This window comes from Ciconia boyciana, chromosome 2, assembly GCF_034638445.1.
Source record: "Ciconia boyciana chromosome 2, ASM3463844v1, whole genome shotgun sequence".
Taxonomy (NCBI): domain Eukaryota; kingdom Metazoa; phylum Chordata; class Aves; order Ciconiiformes; family Ciconiidae; genus Ciconia; species Ciconia boyciana.
Window position 1 is genome coordinate 83049896 of NC_132935.1, and position 16300 is coordinate 83066195.

A 16300-nucleotide genomic window follows, 5' to 3' on the forward strand; every position below is an offset into this window, starting at 1 on the left:
CCGCCAGGTGGGAGCGGGGCCGCGGTGCTGCCGGCGGGCTCTGTCCAGCGGGAAACCGGCCTCCTTCGGCCCGGGCAGTGCCGGCTCTGCTCCTGGGGAGTAACTTAGCGCTGTCAGGTCTGTGGCCGAGAGCCAGGATCAACCTGACTGGGGGCGAGGCCGCGTGGGGCTAAGAACGGGAATAAACAAGGGAGCGGCAGAAACTCCACTGGAGGGGGTTGGTTTTGGTGTTGTGGGTTTTCTTCCCTATTTTGGGAACAAACACACAGAGATGATGAAAGATAAAAACTAACACATTTATTAAATGGTTTTACAAACAATCAATATAATAATTCCATGTTTACAAAATAGTAATCAGGCTAGGTAAAGTGCTGCAAAATATTTTAAATAAAGACATTTTGTAATTTTCCAGTTTCTGGTTACCCGGATAGGTGGTGTTCACAGACTGTTACGCTGCTCGTGTGCTGAGAACAGACGTGGAGACTACAGGGAATTTGTTCAGAAGGCTTAAACAGTCTGGAAAAAGTGCAAAACGAACGAAAAACAAGTAAAATGAGTATTTCTTCAGATCCTGTTACTTCGGGTTACAATTATTTCCCCTCCTCTGCAAAGAATAAGGTTTTTTGCACAAACCAACTGAAGAATGGTAAGTAGCAGTGTAGTACGTACTCGGGGAAAAGCCCTGTGTGCTGAAAACAGGTGCTCTTATGCTGGCTTTGACACACCTAAGGCCACTGATCAAATGGCAGTCGCTCCATCTGTCACTCAAAGGACTAATGCAAGGGGAAATTTCCCAAGTACGAAGAGCTGAACTGCATCCCACAGATCCTGTCCTAACACACGTCGTTTTCTTCCAGCAGGGATGCGTGAAGAAGCCACTGCAAGGTGAGGGAGGGTGAGCGCTTTAACCACGCTACTGCAAAAATAGACTGCATCCTCAATTTACTACCAGGTAAGAGCACACCAGATAATGCAGGCAGAACTGATCCCACAGCAAGATCATACCCTGTGTTACCCCATGGGCACTTGCTCACACGTCCACACGCTATCTATGCCCTCTATGCTGACTGTCCTGCCTTTTGACTGGCAATTGCATGCAAGCAGGCTTTCCATGGAACAAATGCAAGTTTCAAAGCTACATGCTACCTCGTACTCGCCTTTCTTCCTGCCCCTGTATTCAGTTTTGGAAGATGGGAAGATGACAACCAGTGCTCGGTAGGAAAGCCGCTGTGGACCATTGTGATGGGAATTTTTAAGTAAGTGCTATTTTGTGGCTGCTGCTAGAATACAGAAAAATGAAGGTTTCTCGAGGGATTTCCAACTGAAGGCAGTGTGGAAGGGATCTCACAAAGGAGAGAAACGTTTTCTTTGTGTTCCGCTGTCAAACTGCTGGCAGTGGAATGTACTGTGTCCAAGCAAAGTGTTTCTTAACATGCGGTTGTCTGGGAGGCAAGAGGTAATTTCCTGCAGAAAACTAAGCATCTTTCCACTACCTGAGCAGCAATATTAAATGCTACAGAATTACCTCCTTCCTGTTGCACAGCATTTAGGGGCTTGAATGTAATCGACTACCACGAGAACAGAAAAATAAAATTCTAAAGACACTCAAATAAGCAATTATGCCCCTAAACTTTAATGATTTGCTTGTTCAAGTTTTGCTTTGTTTTTCTTTCTGGAAAAAAATAAAATAAATTGAGACTTGTACTGGAGAAAAATCAGTCTATTTTTCTATCTTGAAACCAGAAAATGGATCATTTACAAAAAGTCCGAGAAACTCCTCCAACTGCTTTTCCTTCTTGATCTAATCTATGATTCTAGAAGAGTGCCCCTGCGTTACATACTTTTACGACCACAAGCATTCTTCATAAAACAACAATAAAGTGCATGCTGTTATAATGCCACCATTGACAGCCAGCTAGTCCGTCCCATCAGTCCGCTCCAGAAAAGCCTGTGAAGGATGGCTCCCTCCCGCCTCTCCCCATCCCGTAGCCCGTTTCCCCTCCTGGCACTAGTACTTCTGTACAAGGAAACACACAGTTGTCGGGATGTCCTCAAAGTTTCAACAGCAACTTGGAAGTTGTACTCTTCTAACTGTATAGATTGTCCTAAACATGCAGTAAGGAAACGAGGCTTTTAACTCATCTGAGAAATTTAAATGGCCTTTAAACTGACTGATTTCCCAGCAAAAGCTTCTTTTATTTTTTCAAATGGGAAGGACAGGCTGGGGGAAGCTAAAAAGGAAACTTAACAACCAATGCTGTGGAAGTGATGTGGCTATGGGTTTTTAATCATTTCCAGAAACTCGCTTTTAATGTTAAGATGTTATAATTTCAAAAGCTGCATCATGTGGGACCTATATCCAGCATTACTTCATAATGGATTTGATAATGAAGGCACAGGCTCACTTTTTTACTGGTAAAGGACAGCAAACACAGTCAATATGCATTACTGACACAAAAGCACAAGCAACGATAAAGCTAGTGGCAAAAATTCTCAGCATTTTTCCTTTCGCTACACTCTTTTTGGCCATCTGCCTTTTTTTCCACCTCAGAAAGAAAAACAAATTAAAATGGAGTTAACTTTAAACACAGGTTTACCTACACATATATGTTAGTGGAAGATTATTTTTATAATCTGTTGCTGTACTTTTTGAGGGTCCTAGATACAGTATTCACCTCTTCAAATGCCAGCAAATGGAAAATCACTTGAGTAGTAGTAGCAGCTGACATGGTCCCTCAACTTTGCTAACGGTTTACATCACATTAAAAAAACTAGCTTTACTTCTTCCTATTTCTTTGATTACTATTGCTTGGTATTACAATTCAATTTTGTCACAGGTGAACAGAAAAGCCCTAGAAAAAGTTAAATAAGTTACCTGCTTAAGATCCCATGCCACTCACTGAGCATGTGTGGAGTTTAAACTGGCAAATAATTTAAACAAGTTATTTTTTGTTTGTTTTAAATTACATGCCAAGAAGATTCTGAGTGTCTTCTACAGCAAATGACCTCACCGAATACTTTTAAGTATCTTAAAAGATTCAGCTTGCAACACAACTTTTGTTGCAAGTGATGGCAGCTGTCCTGGGAAAAAAAAAAAACAAACCCCACAGAATCTTGATTTAAGGAAGTGGCACCTAAAAAAAGCCTTTTATTTTTTTCTTTTTTAACTCTAACCTCTATTCCAAACAATAACTACCCTCACCTGCTCCCAAAAAGGTTGTTCGGTTTACATGATATTAACTCTTAAATATAAAAATGTGTTGGCTGACTTTACATGGGCAATACTGCCAAGGACCAGACTCTATCAAGGAACACAGCAGGTGGTCAGTCAAATAGCATGCCACTTTACAACTCTACAAGCCTAAAACAGCAAAAAACTTGGAAATGCATCACCATATCCAAAATAATTCAAAGGTCTGAAGTATGAAATCAAGTTCTTTGATAGTGTTGCACACATATTTAAACTAGAGTTGTGCTGGTTAATGTGTTTCATATATAGTAGGTGCACTAGACATAATGCTGACTGCAGGGATTCATACTTTTCGGTATGATTGAAGGAGGTGAGATTTAGTTAATCTCATTGCAGTCCTCTGATAACTTACCCTCGCTGTGTGAATCATTAAGTGTGTGTATTACAAGGTCGGCAACCAAGAGTAAACAAACTGCCGATGTTAAAAATTTGGCTCAGGACCCTAAAATACATGGTTGGCAAAAAGATAAAACAACCCTCTCCCCCAACTCTTTTGAACAACTGACCTCCAACACTCATCTGCAACCAAACAGTGGATAGATAATTCATTTCCATGCTATTACATTGAGGTATAACTACCAGAAACATTAAACTATCAGTATCAGCTGATATTTATCCAGTTAATTCACTCTGCATAAGGGAAATTATTACAACACATCTAAAGGGATAGTTAAAGCTTACAGCTCAGAATTTTCCTTTTTTTTTTGCATGTAAATTTTTTTGTGTGTTTTATGTTTAATTTCTTCTATGTTACCAGCTGCAATTTCCAGGTTAATGACTTCCAAGCAGATTTGAAAGGAAGCCTGAAGATTTTTTCTTTTCCTGGGATTCTGCTTCTTGGCCTTGCGAAAGTCCCAATTCTTTCTCAATCTGCTCAAGCTCAGACTGGTCAAGCAGTTCAAAATCATCAGCTTCCTCTGTGTCTGTCTCCTCGCTCAAACTGGGCACTGCATGTGAGGGAGCTTGCTGTGCGGACTGCAACTGGTCTTTGATGGCAGCAGACACCGCAGCTGCGATGACATCCCCAGCAATTCCACTCATTAAATTAAAGGTTTGGTCACTGGTCAAAGGCAAGGAGAGCCCTGCAGTGGATGGTCTCTCTTTACTCTGTCTGGAAGCATGATCCACCTTGAAATATGTTTGTTCTTTTTTTTGTTTTTGCTGGATGGGCATACCGATGCTTGAGTCATCATCATCATTTGTTCCAGCACCATTTTCTAAAGAAGGAAATTCTGAAAGATCTCTAGCGAAAGCTTCTTCATGATCACTAGGTCGGTCAAAATCTATTACAGGATAAACAGAAGGAAACAGTGTTAGCAAACACGAAAGGCTTGCCAAAAAAAGCAGCCAAATGTAAAAATGCAATTAGTAAGTTTTCCTTTAAATACATTCACTAATCCATAGTCTAGTAGTCTTCTGTAGTCTTAATGCAGAGGAGCTTTGTGTTACATCTAAAATAAAATGGTTTCAAGGTTGTAAACCTACTACCACAAGTCACCTGCTATCAACCTAACTCAGTTATTTGAGGATAATATCTTTTCAAAATGGTATCTAGCTGTGTATGAAACAAGCCATGCAAATCTTCAGCACCACCAGTTCTAAATACACCAGCCACATAAAGTCCTAAAATTTATAATGTCACAGCAGGTCTTTAAACATTTTTCTTCACAATATATATAAATTACAAATATGTAAGTGTGTATGAGTGTATTACAAGCTTTTAAAACACTTGTAGAATAAAAAAAGAATGTTTACATGTTTAAATAAAGATATAAAACCAATGTAAAGACTTAATTTATAACTTTTTCCTTTCTTGGCCAATGCTTGTATTAAATAGGAAACAGAAAAAGCAAACTACAGATGACTAGGATAGTTTCACATTTTCAAGAGGATAAAAAGCAGAATGTAAACAAAGAAAAGATTAGATTTTAATGACTATGTCAATGGCATGATATTTGTTACTATAAATGTGTAAAATGTACTGACCACAGTACCTGGCCTGTGGAAGAGACCCCCCTAAATGAGCATAAGGGAATATTTTAATCCAATACTTGAATGAGAAGGTAAGAAATTATCAGTTCGAACTTACTGTCTATGAAAACAAGCAATAGGAGCATTCATAAGGGCTAAGGAAATGAATCCTAAAAATGTCTGGTACGTCATTTTCTCCATTTTCTTTAGGAAAAACAGGCTGGGAAGGTGAGGTGGAAGGGTTGTGCTGTATGCAGAGTGGTGGCTCAAATGCACAGAGCTTTGAGAGGAGATGAGCCAGTCCTCAGAGGCATCCCATCTGGTCTTGCACTTGTGTGTATGTCCCATTTGCTGAAATGCTCCGTGGCGGGAGAAGAGTGGATGTTGTTTATTTTTCACTTAGCAAGGCCTTTAATGTTGTTTCCGACATTATCCTTACAGCCAAATTGGTGAGCAGACTGGGTAAGTGAACTGTAAGGTGCGTGGAAAATTGGCCAGACTGCCAGGCTGAAAGGGCTGTGGTCAGTGATACAAGGTCCAACTGGAGGCCAGTTATCAGTGGTGTCTCTCAAAGGTACTGAAGCCAACACTGTTCAATATTTTATTAATGATTTGGATGACAGGATGGAGTTTACTCTCAACAAGCTCACGGGCAGAAAGGAACTGCTGTTGGGCAGGTGTATTTGATATTCTGGAGGGCAGGTTGCCCTCAGAGGGACCTCAACAGGCTGGAGAAATGAACAGGCTGAAAAGGAACATCATGAAATTCAACAAAAGCAAATGTGAAGTCCTGCATCTGGAATGGAATAACCTATGCAGCAGCACAGGTTGGGGGCAACAAGGCAGAAAGCAGCTTTCAAGAAAAAGACCTGTGGACAGCAAGTCAGTGGTATGCCCTTGCAGCAAGGAAGGCCAACCACACACTGAGCTGTACTAGCAAAAACGAAATCAGAAAGTCAATGGAAGGTATTTTCCCCCTCTGTTTCTTCCCCCTCTATTCATCACCTGAGAGCGCACATTTGGAGTACTTTGTCCAGTTTTGACCTCTCCAGTACAAGACAGACAATGAAAGACTGGAATGAGTCCCCTGGAGGGTCAGCATGATTATTAGGGGGCTGGAGAACACAACATATGAGGAGATGCTGGGAGAATGGGCTTTGTTCAGCCTTAAGAGAGGCTGGCAAAGGAGGGATCACATAGTTGTCTTTAACTACCTAATGGGAAGGTATGGAGAAGATGGGGCCTGACTCTTCTTAAAGGTGCACAGTAGAACAGTGACTGTAAATCCACACAAGCTGGAACATGGGAAATTTTGACTCCTATGAGAAAAAACTTTTTCATCATGAGGGTGATCAACTATTGAAAACGGCTGTCCAGGGAGGCTGCTGAATCCCTACCATTGGAGATGCGCAAAACTCAACTGGTCACAGCCCTGAGCAACTTGATCAAGTTGAACCTGCTTTGAATAGGAGGTTAGATGAGATGAATGACAATGGCTCATTCTAGCTTACAATTCTGTGATCGTATAATGCTATTTACAACTTGAAATATTAACAAAATAATTTAAATTATTAATTTGGCCTGTATAATGTCATTAAGTAATATCACCCTACTTGTCATTTACAGCGAACTTTTCCTAGAAGAGGAGAAATTCAAGATGAGCAGAGCAACAAATCCACAGGTAAGATTACACCAAACTACTGTTGTCCTTAATCTTCATTCAGGCAAAGTGCTAACTGAAAGCTTGGTCTGTAAAAAGTAATAACTTAAAGATTTGGTCAAGATCAAGACAAATGCTTGAGAATCTTTTCCTAGTCTTAGTCTTCACATCTCATTTAGGCTTATTGCTGGCTGTCTTCATCAGCATTCTAGTAACCAAAACCTAATAATACTTCTTTTAATTGTCTGTTTAGCAATTCAAAGTATTCACTTTTTCTTCCTCAGCTTTTATTTGTATAGCTCCACAAAAGCATTGGTACTAACTTGAAAGGTTTACTTGCTTAAAAGGTTTGGCAGAAGAGAGAGCTAAATCTGGCACTTATTGCATGTGTTGGTTTTACCCACCACTACTTATTTATTTAGACACTTACTGATGTACTTTACTATTTTTAAGATGAGGGCATCTCTTACACAAGCAGCATCCAAAATTATGTAAAACACTGGAATTAATTTTGAATTCATTGTAGGGGGAAAAAAAAACAACCCAAAAAACTTTTGTCCTCAAATTCTCTAATCATTTTCAGGTAACTTACATGACTGCAATTCATCAATGAAATAGATGAAGCCATTACATACCATCAGATGTGTCTGTCTGTGGAGAATACCCCTCAGATAAGTTAAAGGTCCCATTATCAGTCCAAGATACTTCTGATACATCTGTGTCAGACACTGACAGCTCTTTGGCAACAACTGCAGGACTAACCTAAACATAAAAATGTCCCATACATGGTATTCTTATACTCAAAAAATTTACACTGCAGTAAGCCAATGCTTAGATACTGAAAAAGCAGCATCTTGCACGTCATAGCAATATAAATCATCTCCTATTTAAGCTTTCATTGTAGAAACATGAAAATAATAGGACTATACAATACTTAGAATTGAAGCATCCCTCTGTAATAACTGAAAGCTGTATTATACTGAAGATGCATAGAAAATTCCCATTATTCATTCTGAAAGTAATATCGTACTGTAATGAAAGCAGAATGAGCCTGCAAATACAAAATATGCGTAAATGTAAAGAAATGCATAAATTTGGATCGAAAAAACCCGCCATTATCTATAAGACAGTCAAAAATTAGCTAAATAAAAAAATCATTATGCTTTATGAATTTATCCAACAATATTCAATTATGTCAACTACAAATTTTTATCCCATGAGATATAAGTTTATTTTTTTCCAGAGTACAAAAACACCTTCAAAGTGATCACTGTCAAAGTCAGGCTCTATACACACTGATCAAATACTGTATAAGAATTCCTAGAAAATGAAATTTTTTTTGTATCAACCAGTGTTCTGATTACAATGGAAAATCTTTTGCCATACAGTTATTTAGAATATTAAGAGAGAAAGGAGATATTAGTGTTCTCATACATATCTAGAAAGATATTTATAGATAATATACTGATTTACACTCTCATTGAAAATGATCAGACAAGCGATTACACAAGTATCTGACAAATTACATAAGTTTTCTACAAATGTTTCCCCTTTATATTTTAATTTGATAAAAATCAGCTGCAATTTCACTGTTGCAAATAAAAATAGCTGCCTTTCCTATTAAATTCTAGTTGAATCATTCCATAGCCAATACTAAATAAACACATTCTTAGTTTAGTAGGCCAAAGAAACCATTACCTTGAAGGCCAGAAGTCACAAATGCAGTAAGTTAATTAGTATAAGCCTAAAGATGGAGACTGAATCACTTCTAAAGCATACTGCTTAGTTCAGGAACACAGCCTCCTGGGCAGGTTAAAGCCTTCCACAGAAAACAGAGACAGTAGTCTAGATACGCTCCATTATCTATCTAGATTTTAAAAGCAAGGTAGGGCTGACTGAAAAAAAGTCACCTTAGGACACAGGGCTGATATGTCTAATTCACTGTCATCTTCTGTGGGTTTTGTTTTTGCTCTTTCTGAAAGAAAAAAAAAAGTATTTTTTATCCTACTTATGACAACAGACTTTGAGGTTCAGTGTGCGTTCCCTGTCACACAGCTTGCATAGCAGAGTAAACCTTCGCCTGTTGACACAGTGCATCATTTACGTAATACGCTACTAAGGTGAGGGAAGAAAGGCTGCCTGAGAGGCTAGATATGTATCAAAATATATCACGCAGCAGCCAAAGCGGGAGAGAGATTGTTGCTCTGAAATACATTCCAACACATTGATTTACTTAGTTTCAGAAGTCTCTGTTGCTCACCATAATATAATTTTCCCTGGCAATATATATCTATCTTTTAAACTACACTGCTGGTACAATGCACAGTTGTAACATACTGTTAAAACAGGCAATGTAGTTATCCCAGCACATTACTTTTACGTCAGAACATGCCATTTTCTGCATAATTGTGTGTACTCTTCATTCACAAAACCTTTCTTCTTCTTTGCACCCAGTTCCCCTGCATTCACAACATTTATATGCAAATATGCATACAAAGCATCCTCTGAAGTCTGGTAGAATGCTGCTCCTAACAGATGAGCGGAGACACAGATTTCCCCTCCTCTCCTCTCCTCTCCTCTCCTCTCCTCTCCTCTCCTCTCCTCTCCTCTCCTCTCCTCTCCTCTCCTCTCCTCTCCTCTCCTCTCCTCTCCTCTCCTCTCTCTGTCTGAGAATAGTCTCAAGAATATTCTAAACCAATACAAGCTGAAAACCAGTGTCATATTATTCTTGGTGGCCTATGTTTGCAACTTGCTATTTCCTCTCTCATGCCAGTACAAGCATTTGTGAACCCATGTGGAGAACCCAAGTGGTGAAGCAAGGTAGGGAACTTGTCTGGGTTAAATTAAACTGGAGGGTGAGAGGCAGGAAAGAACGAGTCTAACCTCAACCATTTTCCCAGTGCTGGCTTACGAAATTTATGAAACAATAGTCTGATCTCTCTGCCAGTTTCACTTAAAAGTAGAACAAGGTGGAATAATACATGAAAGAAAATGTTCAATGCATTATTCCTTATTTCCAACAACTACTGCATTATATGTAAGAGAAGGGGAAAAGGCAGATGGTTCATCTCATTGTGTCTAGGAACAGCACATTGTATGACAAACGGTTACAAGAAATGCATGTTTTAAAGCAGATACGAAATCTACTAATGTAACACTAACTAAAAAGGGTAGGCTACCTGCAAGTAATGTGACTATGCTACAAAGGTTTAATTACCAAAACTGTAGCACACACAAAAAGGAAACTAAAGATAACATCGTTCATATAAATATTTTTCTTGAAATAGCTTTATTACTTAAAATCTAAACGTTTACAATGTTATAAAGATTTCAGGTGAGATAGGTGAGATTTTGTTTTAAACTGATTTCTCCCCTTTCTAACTAAAAACTTCGATTCATTTGTAGCTACTATCTTACTGTGATTCTTAAATGCTTATTGAGTATTTGGGGAAGAAAAAAAATTCTTGTTGCTGTTGGGAGTGAAAATAAGGCGGATTGAGATACTGGAACAGAGTTCAGTCTCTTACTGGAAATTCTGTTATGTACTCATTTTGTGTTCTTGAGTGAGTCTCTCTCCTGGATAGGTTTGCCTTATCTAAACAGAGATAAGCATTGCATACTTTACAGTGAGTAGTTTTTTTCTGAAAACCTACAAGCAGTACATCTAATCAAGTATGAAGAGAACCATCAGTCTCGCCTTGTTCCCTTCCATGAAATATTTTTTTTTTTACCATACCCAGACGTCTGACATACATTATCACTCCTTAGAAAGCTAAGAACAGTAGCCAGGTTCAAAGCAAGAAATATCTTTACAATTGGCTTCACAGGACAAACCAAACTGTCTGCAAGGTGAATAAAATTTTCTCTGCACGCAGAAATACATTACTTGGGACTATACTTAATTACTCACCAGATCTCTCTTTTTTCTTCTGGTTGATATATTCCACTATTCCAAAATCTAATTTCATGAGAACAGTCTTAATTTTGTTGCACACTTTCTGTCCAAATTCATTGCACTTAAGGAAGGGACATAAAAAGGCACACAATACTGTGATAAAAATGAAGACAGAGAGAAAAATTGTATTGAAATACTGCTTTATAATAAGTTACTCAATAAAAATTAAACAATGGATTTGCATAATATAACTACTACTTTTATATAATGCAATTAGTTTTACATAAAAAGGCACTGTGAAATGCCCATGTCAGACAAACTGTTAATGTTAAATCTAGTTTCTAGGAGCCATTCCTACTTGTTGCAGAAAACACCGTTGTATTCATATCAACTGACACCTTTTTCACTTCCAGTAAGGCACAATTTAAGATCACTATAACATTTATCATTATCTTGATTGAGTCTGATTTTGATATCTCTACCTGAGAAATGCGACTACGCAACATTGTGCCAGAATCAACAAGCTGAAAAAACTTGTAAGCTAAATTCCGTGTGACAAAAAGCACTTGTCAGAACCTACATATATGTATGTGTATATATATGCATGTGTGTGTCTATATATATATAAATAAATTTAAAAATACTCCCTATACAGAGACCAAATAATGAACAAACCACATACATAAATCAGGACTGAAAAATAAACTATACTTACGCAGGACATAGGAGAGGACAACTCCAGGAATGTAACTTCCCAAGACAGTGAAAAATGTACATATGCTGCAGACTAGTAGGCAAAACTGGCAAAAACATTAAAATTGGCCATTAACGCTTGCACTTTTTAAGCATTTAGATCATTTTGCAAAAGAAAAATGTTGCATGCTGAATTAAATCTAGAATGCAGTGGAAAATGGAAGTTTTTTTAAAAAAATTAGGGAATACTTGAACACTTCTTGTGCAAATAAGCATCAAACAGTTCATTTTGGCTAATTAGGATGTACCCCCTCTTCTTTTATAAAAATATGCTATTTTTATTCACTTACTGTCAAGGTTTAACAAGCTCATGGTTATTGCTAAAATTACTTCACCTTCATTACACAAAAAAAGGCTAAACAGTTGATATGCAGAAAAAAACCCCAAATCACTAACTGCAGGATTACAATGCATACTTGGTGCATGCTTACAATCGCAAAAAAACCTTCCGATGAGTACAGTTCTCTCCCGTTGTGTTGCTTCGTGAAACTGTGTTCTCTCGTATGCTGGCAAGCATCCTCTTGATGCTCGTTGGCTACTCTAGAATCCCCATAACAACAAGACTGAGCTGAATTTTCAATATAAAACTTGAGATTCAGCCTCTGCTGTGACTGAGACATATAGTGCATCTTTCACAACTGCACAATGCTGAGTACAGAATTGATCTGTTGAAAGTTTACAGAAAGAATCCATTTGCTTTTGGAGTTGAATTGCAATAAAAGGGTTAATTCGAAGACATTTTGCACACAGCATCAGTGCCTAAAATTATAATAGTAAAATAATGACATGGCTCCGAGAATGAGGTCAGGAAAAAGAAAGGAAAACATACTGTCAGAATTAGCTTTTCAAAATCAGGATTAGATATATCTTAACATACAGTTACTGTGTCAGATTACCACATGACAAAATTACAGGACCATGTATATTGATGCTGCATTTCCTTACCTCAATATACACCTACTTCTTTTAAATATAACCTTATTATCCTAAACACATAATTTATTTTAATGTAATTTATAAATCTTAAATGTATTTCATCCTGTTGCTCATATGTGTTTTCAGTCTAAACTCCAAATACTTGAGTGTGGTACTCCATACTTCCAATTTGCTAATTCTGAAGGGCCTGTTTCCATGAAAGATTTTGTGGCAAAGTTAACTGAGATCAAAAGAGGGGAAAAAACCTCCTAATCTCCTTTTAATTTTTTATAATTAGCAATACAAGTATAAAAATGAAATCTACTATTACCATGATGTACTTCTACATTATTTATATTTTTCTTTGGAAAAGAAAGCTGCTTCACTTTTGGCTGGATCTACATAATAATCTTCTTCCTAGTAGGAAAGAAGAAACCTTACTCTTGCTTGCCTCTTCATGAACTGGTTCTCCAGCTCAGTCTTTCCAGTAAAAAAATCCCCAAAAAACTATATCTGTACAGAAGAAAAATTATCACAATAAAATAGGAAGGATTCTCTTCTAGCATATAATACTTGTGCAGCTATTTCTGAAAATTAAAATTATTTGGACAAAAACGTGTATGTTTAGGAACTGTGTACTTTTCCTGCTTTTTCAAATTTTTATTAAATTGTGATGTTTTAAATTTCCTTTCCATTGAATGACTGGTGAGGTTCCAGCAGCTCTTAAGGGGAGGGACGGTACTGCTGTAAACTTTACTGTGAGCAGCTTTGCTCACTGATGACCTAGCTGTGTTCTGCACAGGAAGAACTTAGCAGAAACTCAAGACTGAATATATCATAATGTGTATTTTATTTTTCAGATGTTTGGTTTTTAAAATCTATGTCACCAAGCTGTTAATCTTACTTGGGAGTGCTTACCTTGCCAGGGTTTTGTTCCTTGAAGTGGGACATTTCTTGAAGAAATACAAATAAATTCATCAGTGTTTCTGAAATGCACTGATTTATTCTGGGTCTGTAGTCTTGCCTGGAATTGATGACTTTCCAGCTGGGTAAAACAAACAAAAATACCCAACAACTGTGGTTACAGCTCATATGAAAGTTGAAACTGCTTGAAAACATTTGAAGCCTTATCAACTTCCAAGCCAATCATGTTGTAAAGCTATAGCCTCCAGTGATAGAATGGCTACTGCTATGCTACAGATACCTGTGCTCGTTTCCACATATTTTATATTGGGCTAATTCCATTTTTTTAAAATCAAATAAATTCTGTTCAGTAGTAGCAATTCTTAGACCATACAAGCAATTATGGAAGAAATTACTGCTTATTCATTCTGGCCATATGAAAAACCTGAGTTCAACACACAGCTGTAATCTAAAATAAGCAACTGAACCCCAAACTTGTTCCTTAATATTATTTTTTTCTGAAAAAATACACCACACTACTTTTCATTGCCACAGGATGGCCATACGTATTAATACATTTAATTTCATGCATATAATCCTTGTGCTTTTTATTCTCTATTTTTCTTTTTGTTCTGCAAACTATGATGATTTTTAAGAGATTGTTATCCAACTTAGAAAAAAAGAAATTGCTCTTGAAGTCTTGATGTTTACATTAATTTCCTTACTGAATTTTTATTTTTCTATCATATTGAAAGGACTGTTTCTAAAGCTTTGCTTATTACTGTTCAGTCCTTTTAATAAAATAAAAATGAGCTGTACTGAAGAATTTGCGGAAAAACACGAGAAAGGATATCTATCTAATTTGGGGCTGATTGGTTTAGACAGTATCAAGTTTAAATTATCACATCATACACCTTTTTGGAGTAGACAAAGCATCTACAATAAAGATGTTTTATGAAATAACAAAATAAAGGAAAAACTCAGACAGGCTACTCAATGCCAAATCAAGCTGGTACAAAGAACGTACCAGGTACCACCATGCAAATATTCAGAATATGAAATAAATCCTGCACTAGTTTTACAAAGTTATCTTTCACATAATTCATTGGTCAGTACACACTTTTGATCAGAGTGAATGCAAGTAAGCCATAAACAATCCCACAGTCTTTTTACTTTGATACATAATCCATTAAATGTCCAATGCATCACTGCATTAATAGTAAAGATTTGTCATAGGTGGATCAAATTACAGGATAAATCAAAAACTACCTTATGAAAAAATGAATGTACAAGCGTTGGTGTGCAGCAATAAGGACATACACATAGACTGCCAGATCAAACTGCCAACTCATATCTCCACATAATTACTCTGCTATTTAGCTACTAAAACACCACAAGGCCCTGTTAACAGTTCTTCTTGTTATTCAGAATAAAAATGCCCTCTGATAGTTCCCGGGGACAGCTTAAATTTTAGCAAGCATCAGTAAGTGACTGATGAGATTTTTTGCTATTTAAACTTCACCCTGTATGAATTCGGTGCTCAAAAGTAACATTTAAACATTTGCTTTCATATTAGGAATACCAAGATATGAAATTTTAATTTTTTTGTAGTGAACATAAGACGAACAAAAAAAATTATCTATCATCACTTGTAAAAATACCTCCAGTGATTAAAAACTTCCATGTTAATACTATCCTTCTTCAACAACAGATTGCTTAGTCATTTTTATTGGCACATACTGTAAAAGTTAAAAGCCATCACGAGCATTCGGACTTTTCTCAGTTGAAAGCTGGTTAGTAGGTTGCTTTTATCTACCTTTTCCATCGAGGACACATGCATAACCTACCTTTGCTGCACTGTATTTTATTAGCTATAATTTAATGTTCATTCTTACAAATAAGGCACCATTGTGTTTTAGCATATGAACTTGTTCATGTCTCTCATTTCCTGATATAAGGAAAGCCATGAAGATTTTACAGTTTTTGAACATATGTTTGTACTTTTGTGAGCCACTGGCAATATCGATGCACAGGTTCAGCAGCCCTGATGTCCATAGGCTATCGGGACTCCTGGCTCAGGTGTTACTTTGCAGTTTTGTTCCCACAAGTGACAGACGTAATGGTGCATACTTAAAATTAGAGTACTGCTTTTTAATTTGCTTAACACCTAACGTTTTTCAAAACAGATGTGGATCCCTATATAGCAAATTAACCCTACCAAAATAGGCTTTTGCAGTCTATAAAGCAAAACTGTACAGTAATATTTTTATATGGGCATGAGTTCACACCCCACTTGCACTGAGAACTGCACTGCAGATCCTTCTAGCAAGAGCAACTGGTTTACTTAAGACAGCCCAAGGAGATAATGGTTGAAGAAAAATGGATTTGAATTCTGGAAATTATTTACTTGAAAGTTACATGTGTAATTGCACTGGACTACAAGAGATACATCGATTTTTCCTAAAAAGATAAGCTTCTGACTTGCTTCTCTTTGTAAGGCTGGGGCTATATGCTGATACTGCACTGAAAGGGAAGTGATCTCTCACATGGCAGCATGCAAGATATACTAACATAGCACTGAAGGGATGGTTATTAAAAGGGTCAAGTGGCCTAAATTAGGCAGAAGCTTTGATCAATGAATCATGATAGCAAGTAAAATAATGTAGTCCACACTGTTTATTACATTATAACATCAAACACATGGAAAAGTTTGGGATTACATTATTACCTCAGATTTCTGGTCACAGATTAATAACAAAACTAGGCAAATGATAAGTAACTATATATATAGATGTCTATTTCACTTTATTTTCCAACTAAAAAAAAAATCTCTATTTATAAATTTTCAGTTGTATAACCCAAAAGATATGTCACTTCTATTTTACAAACTATGGTAAAAGGAGAAAGCAAACTCTGAATTTCAAATCCAATGTCTCAGTAAAAAGAACACCAA

General features: G+C 37.1%; 1 protein-coding gene across 2 annotated transcripts in view; it reads right to left on the reverse strand.

Annotated features, from left to right (window-relative positions):
- Nucleotides 1-300: 300 nt before the first annotated feature.
- The window catches only part of RETREG1 (reticulophagy regulator 1), a 71302-nt gene continuing 55302 nt past the window's right edge, over nucleotides 301-16300 (reverse strand). The window contains exons 4-9 of one of the 2 annotated variants that reach the window (XM_072853126.1): nucleotides 13363-13489; nucleotides 11492-11576; nucleotides 10792-10929; nucleotides 8792-8856; nucleotides 7517-7643; nucleotides 301-4533 (exon numbers count right to left, since the gene is read on the reverse strand). In XM_072853126.1, the coding sequence (XP_072709227.1) occupies nucleotides 4022-4533; nucleotides 7517-7643; nucleotides 8792-8856; nucleotides 10792-10929; nucleotides 11492-11576; nucleotides 13363-13489 (1054 nt within the window). In that variant the 3' untranslated portion in view covers nucleotides 301-4021. The remainder of the gene's footprint in view (nucleotides 4534-7516; nucleotides 7644-8791; nucleotides 8857-10791; nucleotides 10930-11491; nucleotides 11577-13362; nucleotides 13490-16300) is intronic. The other variant, XM_072853127.1, reaches the window with a different exon arrangement.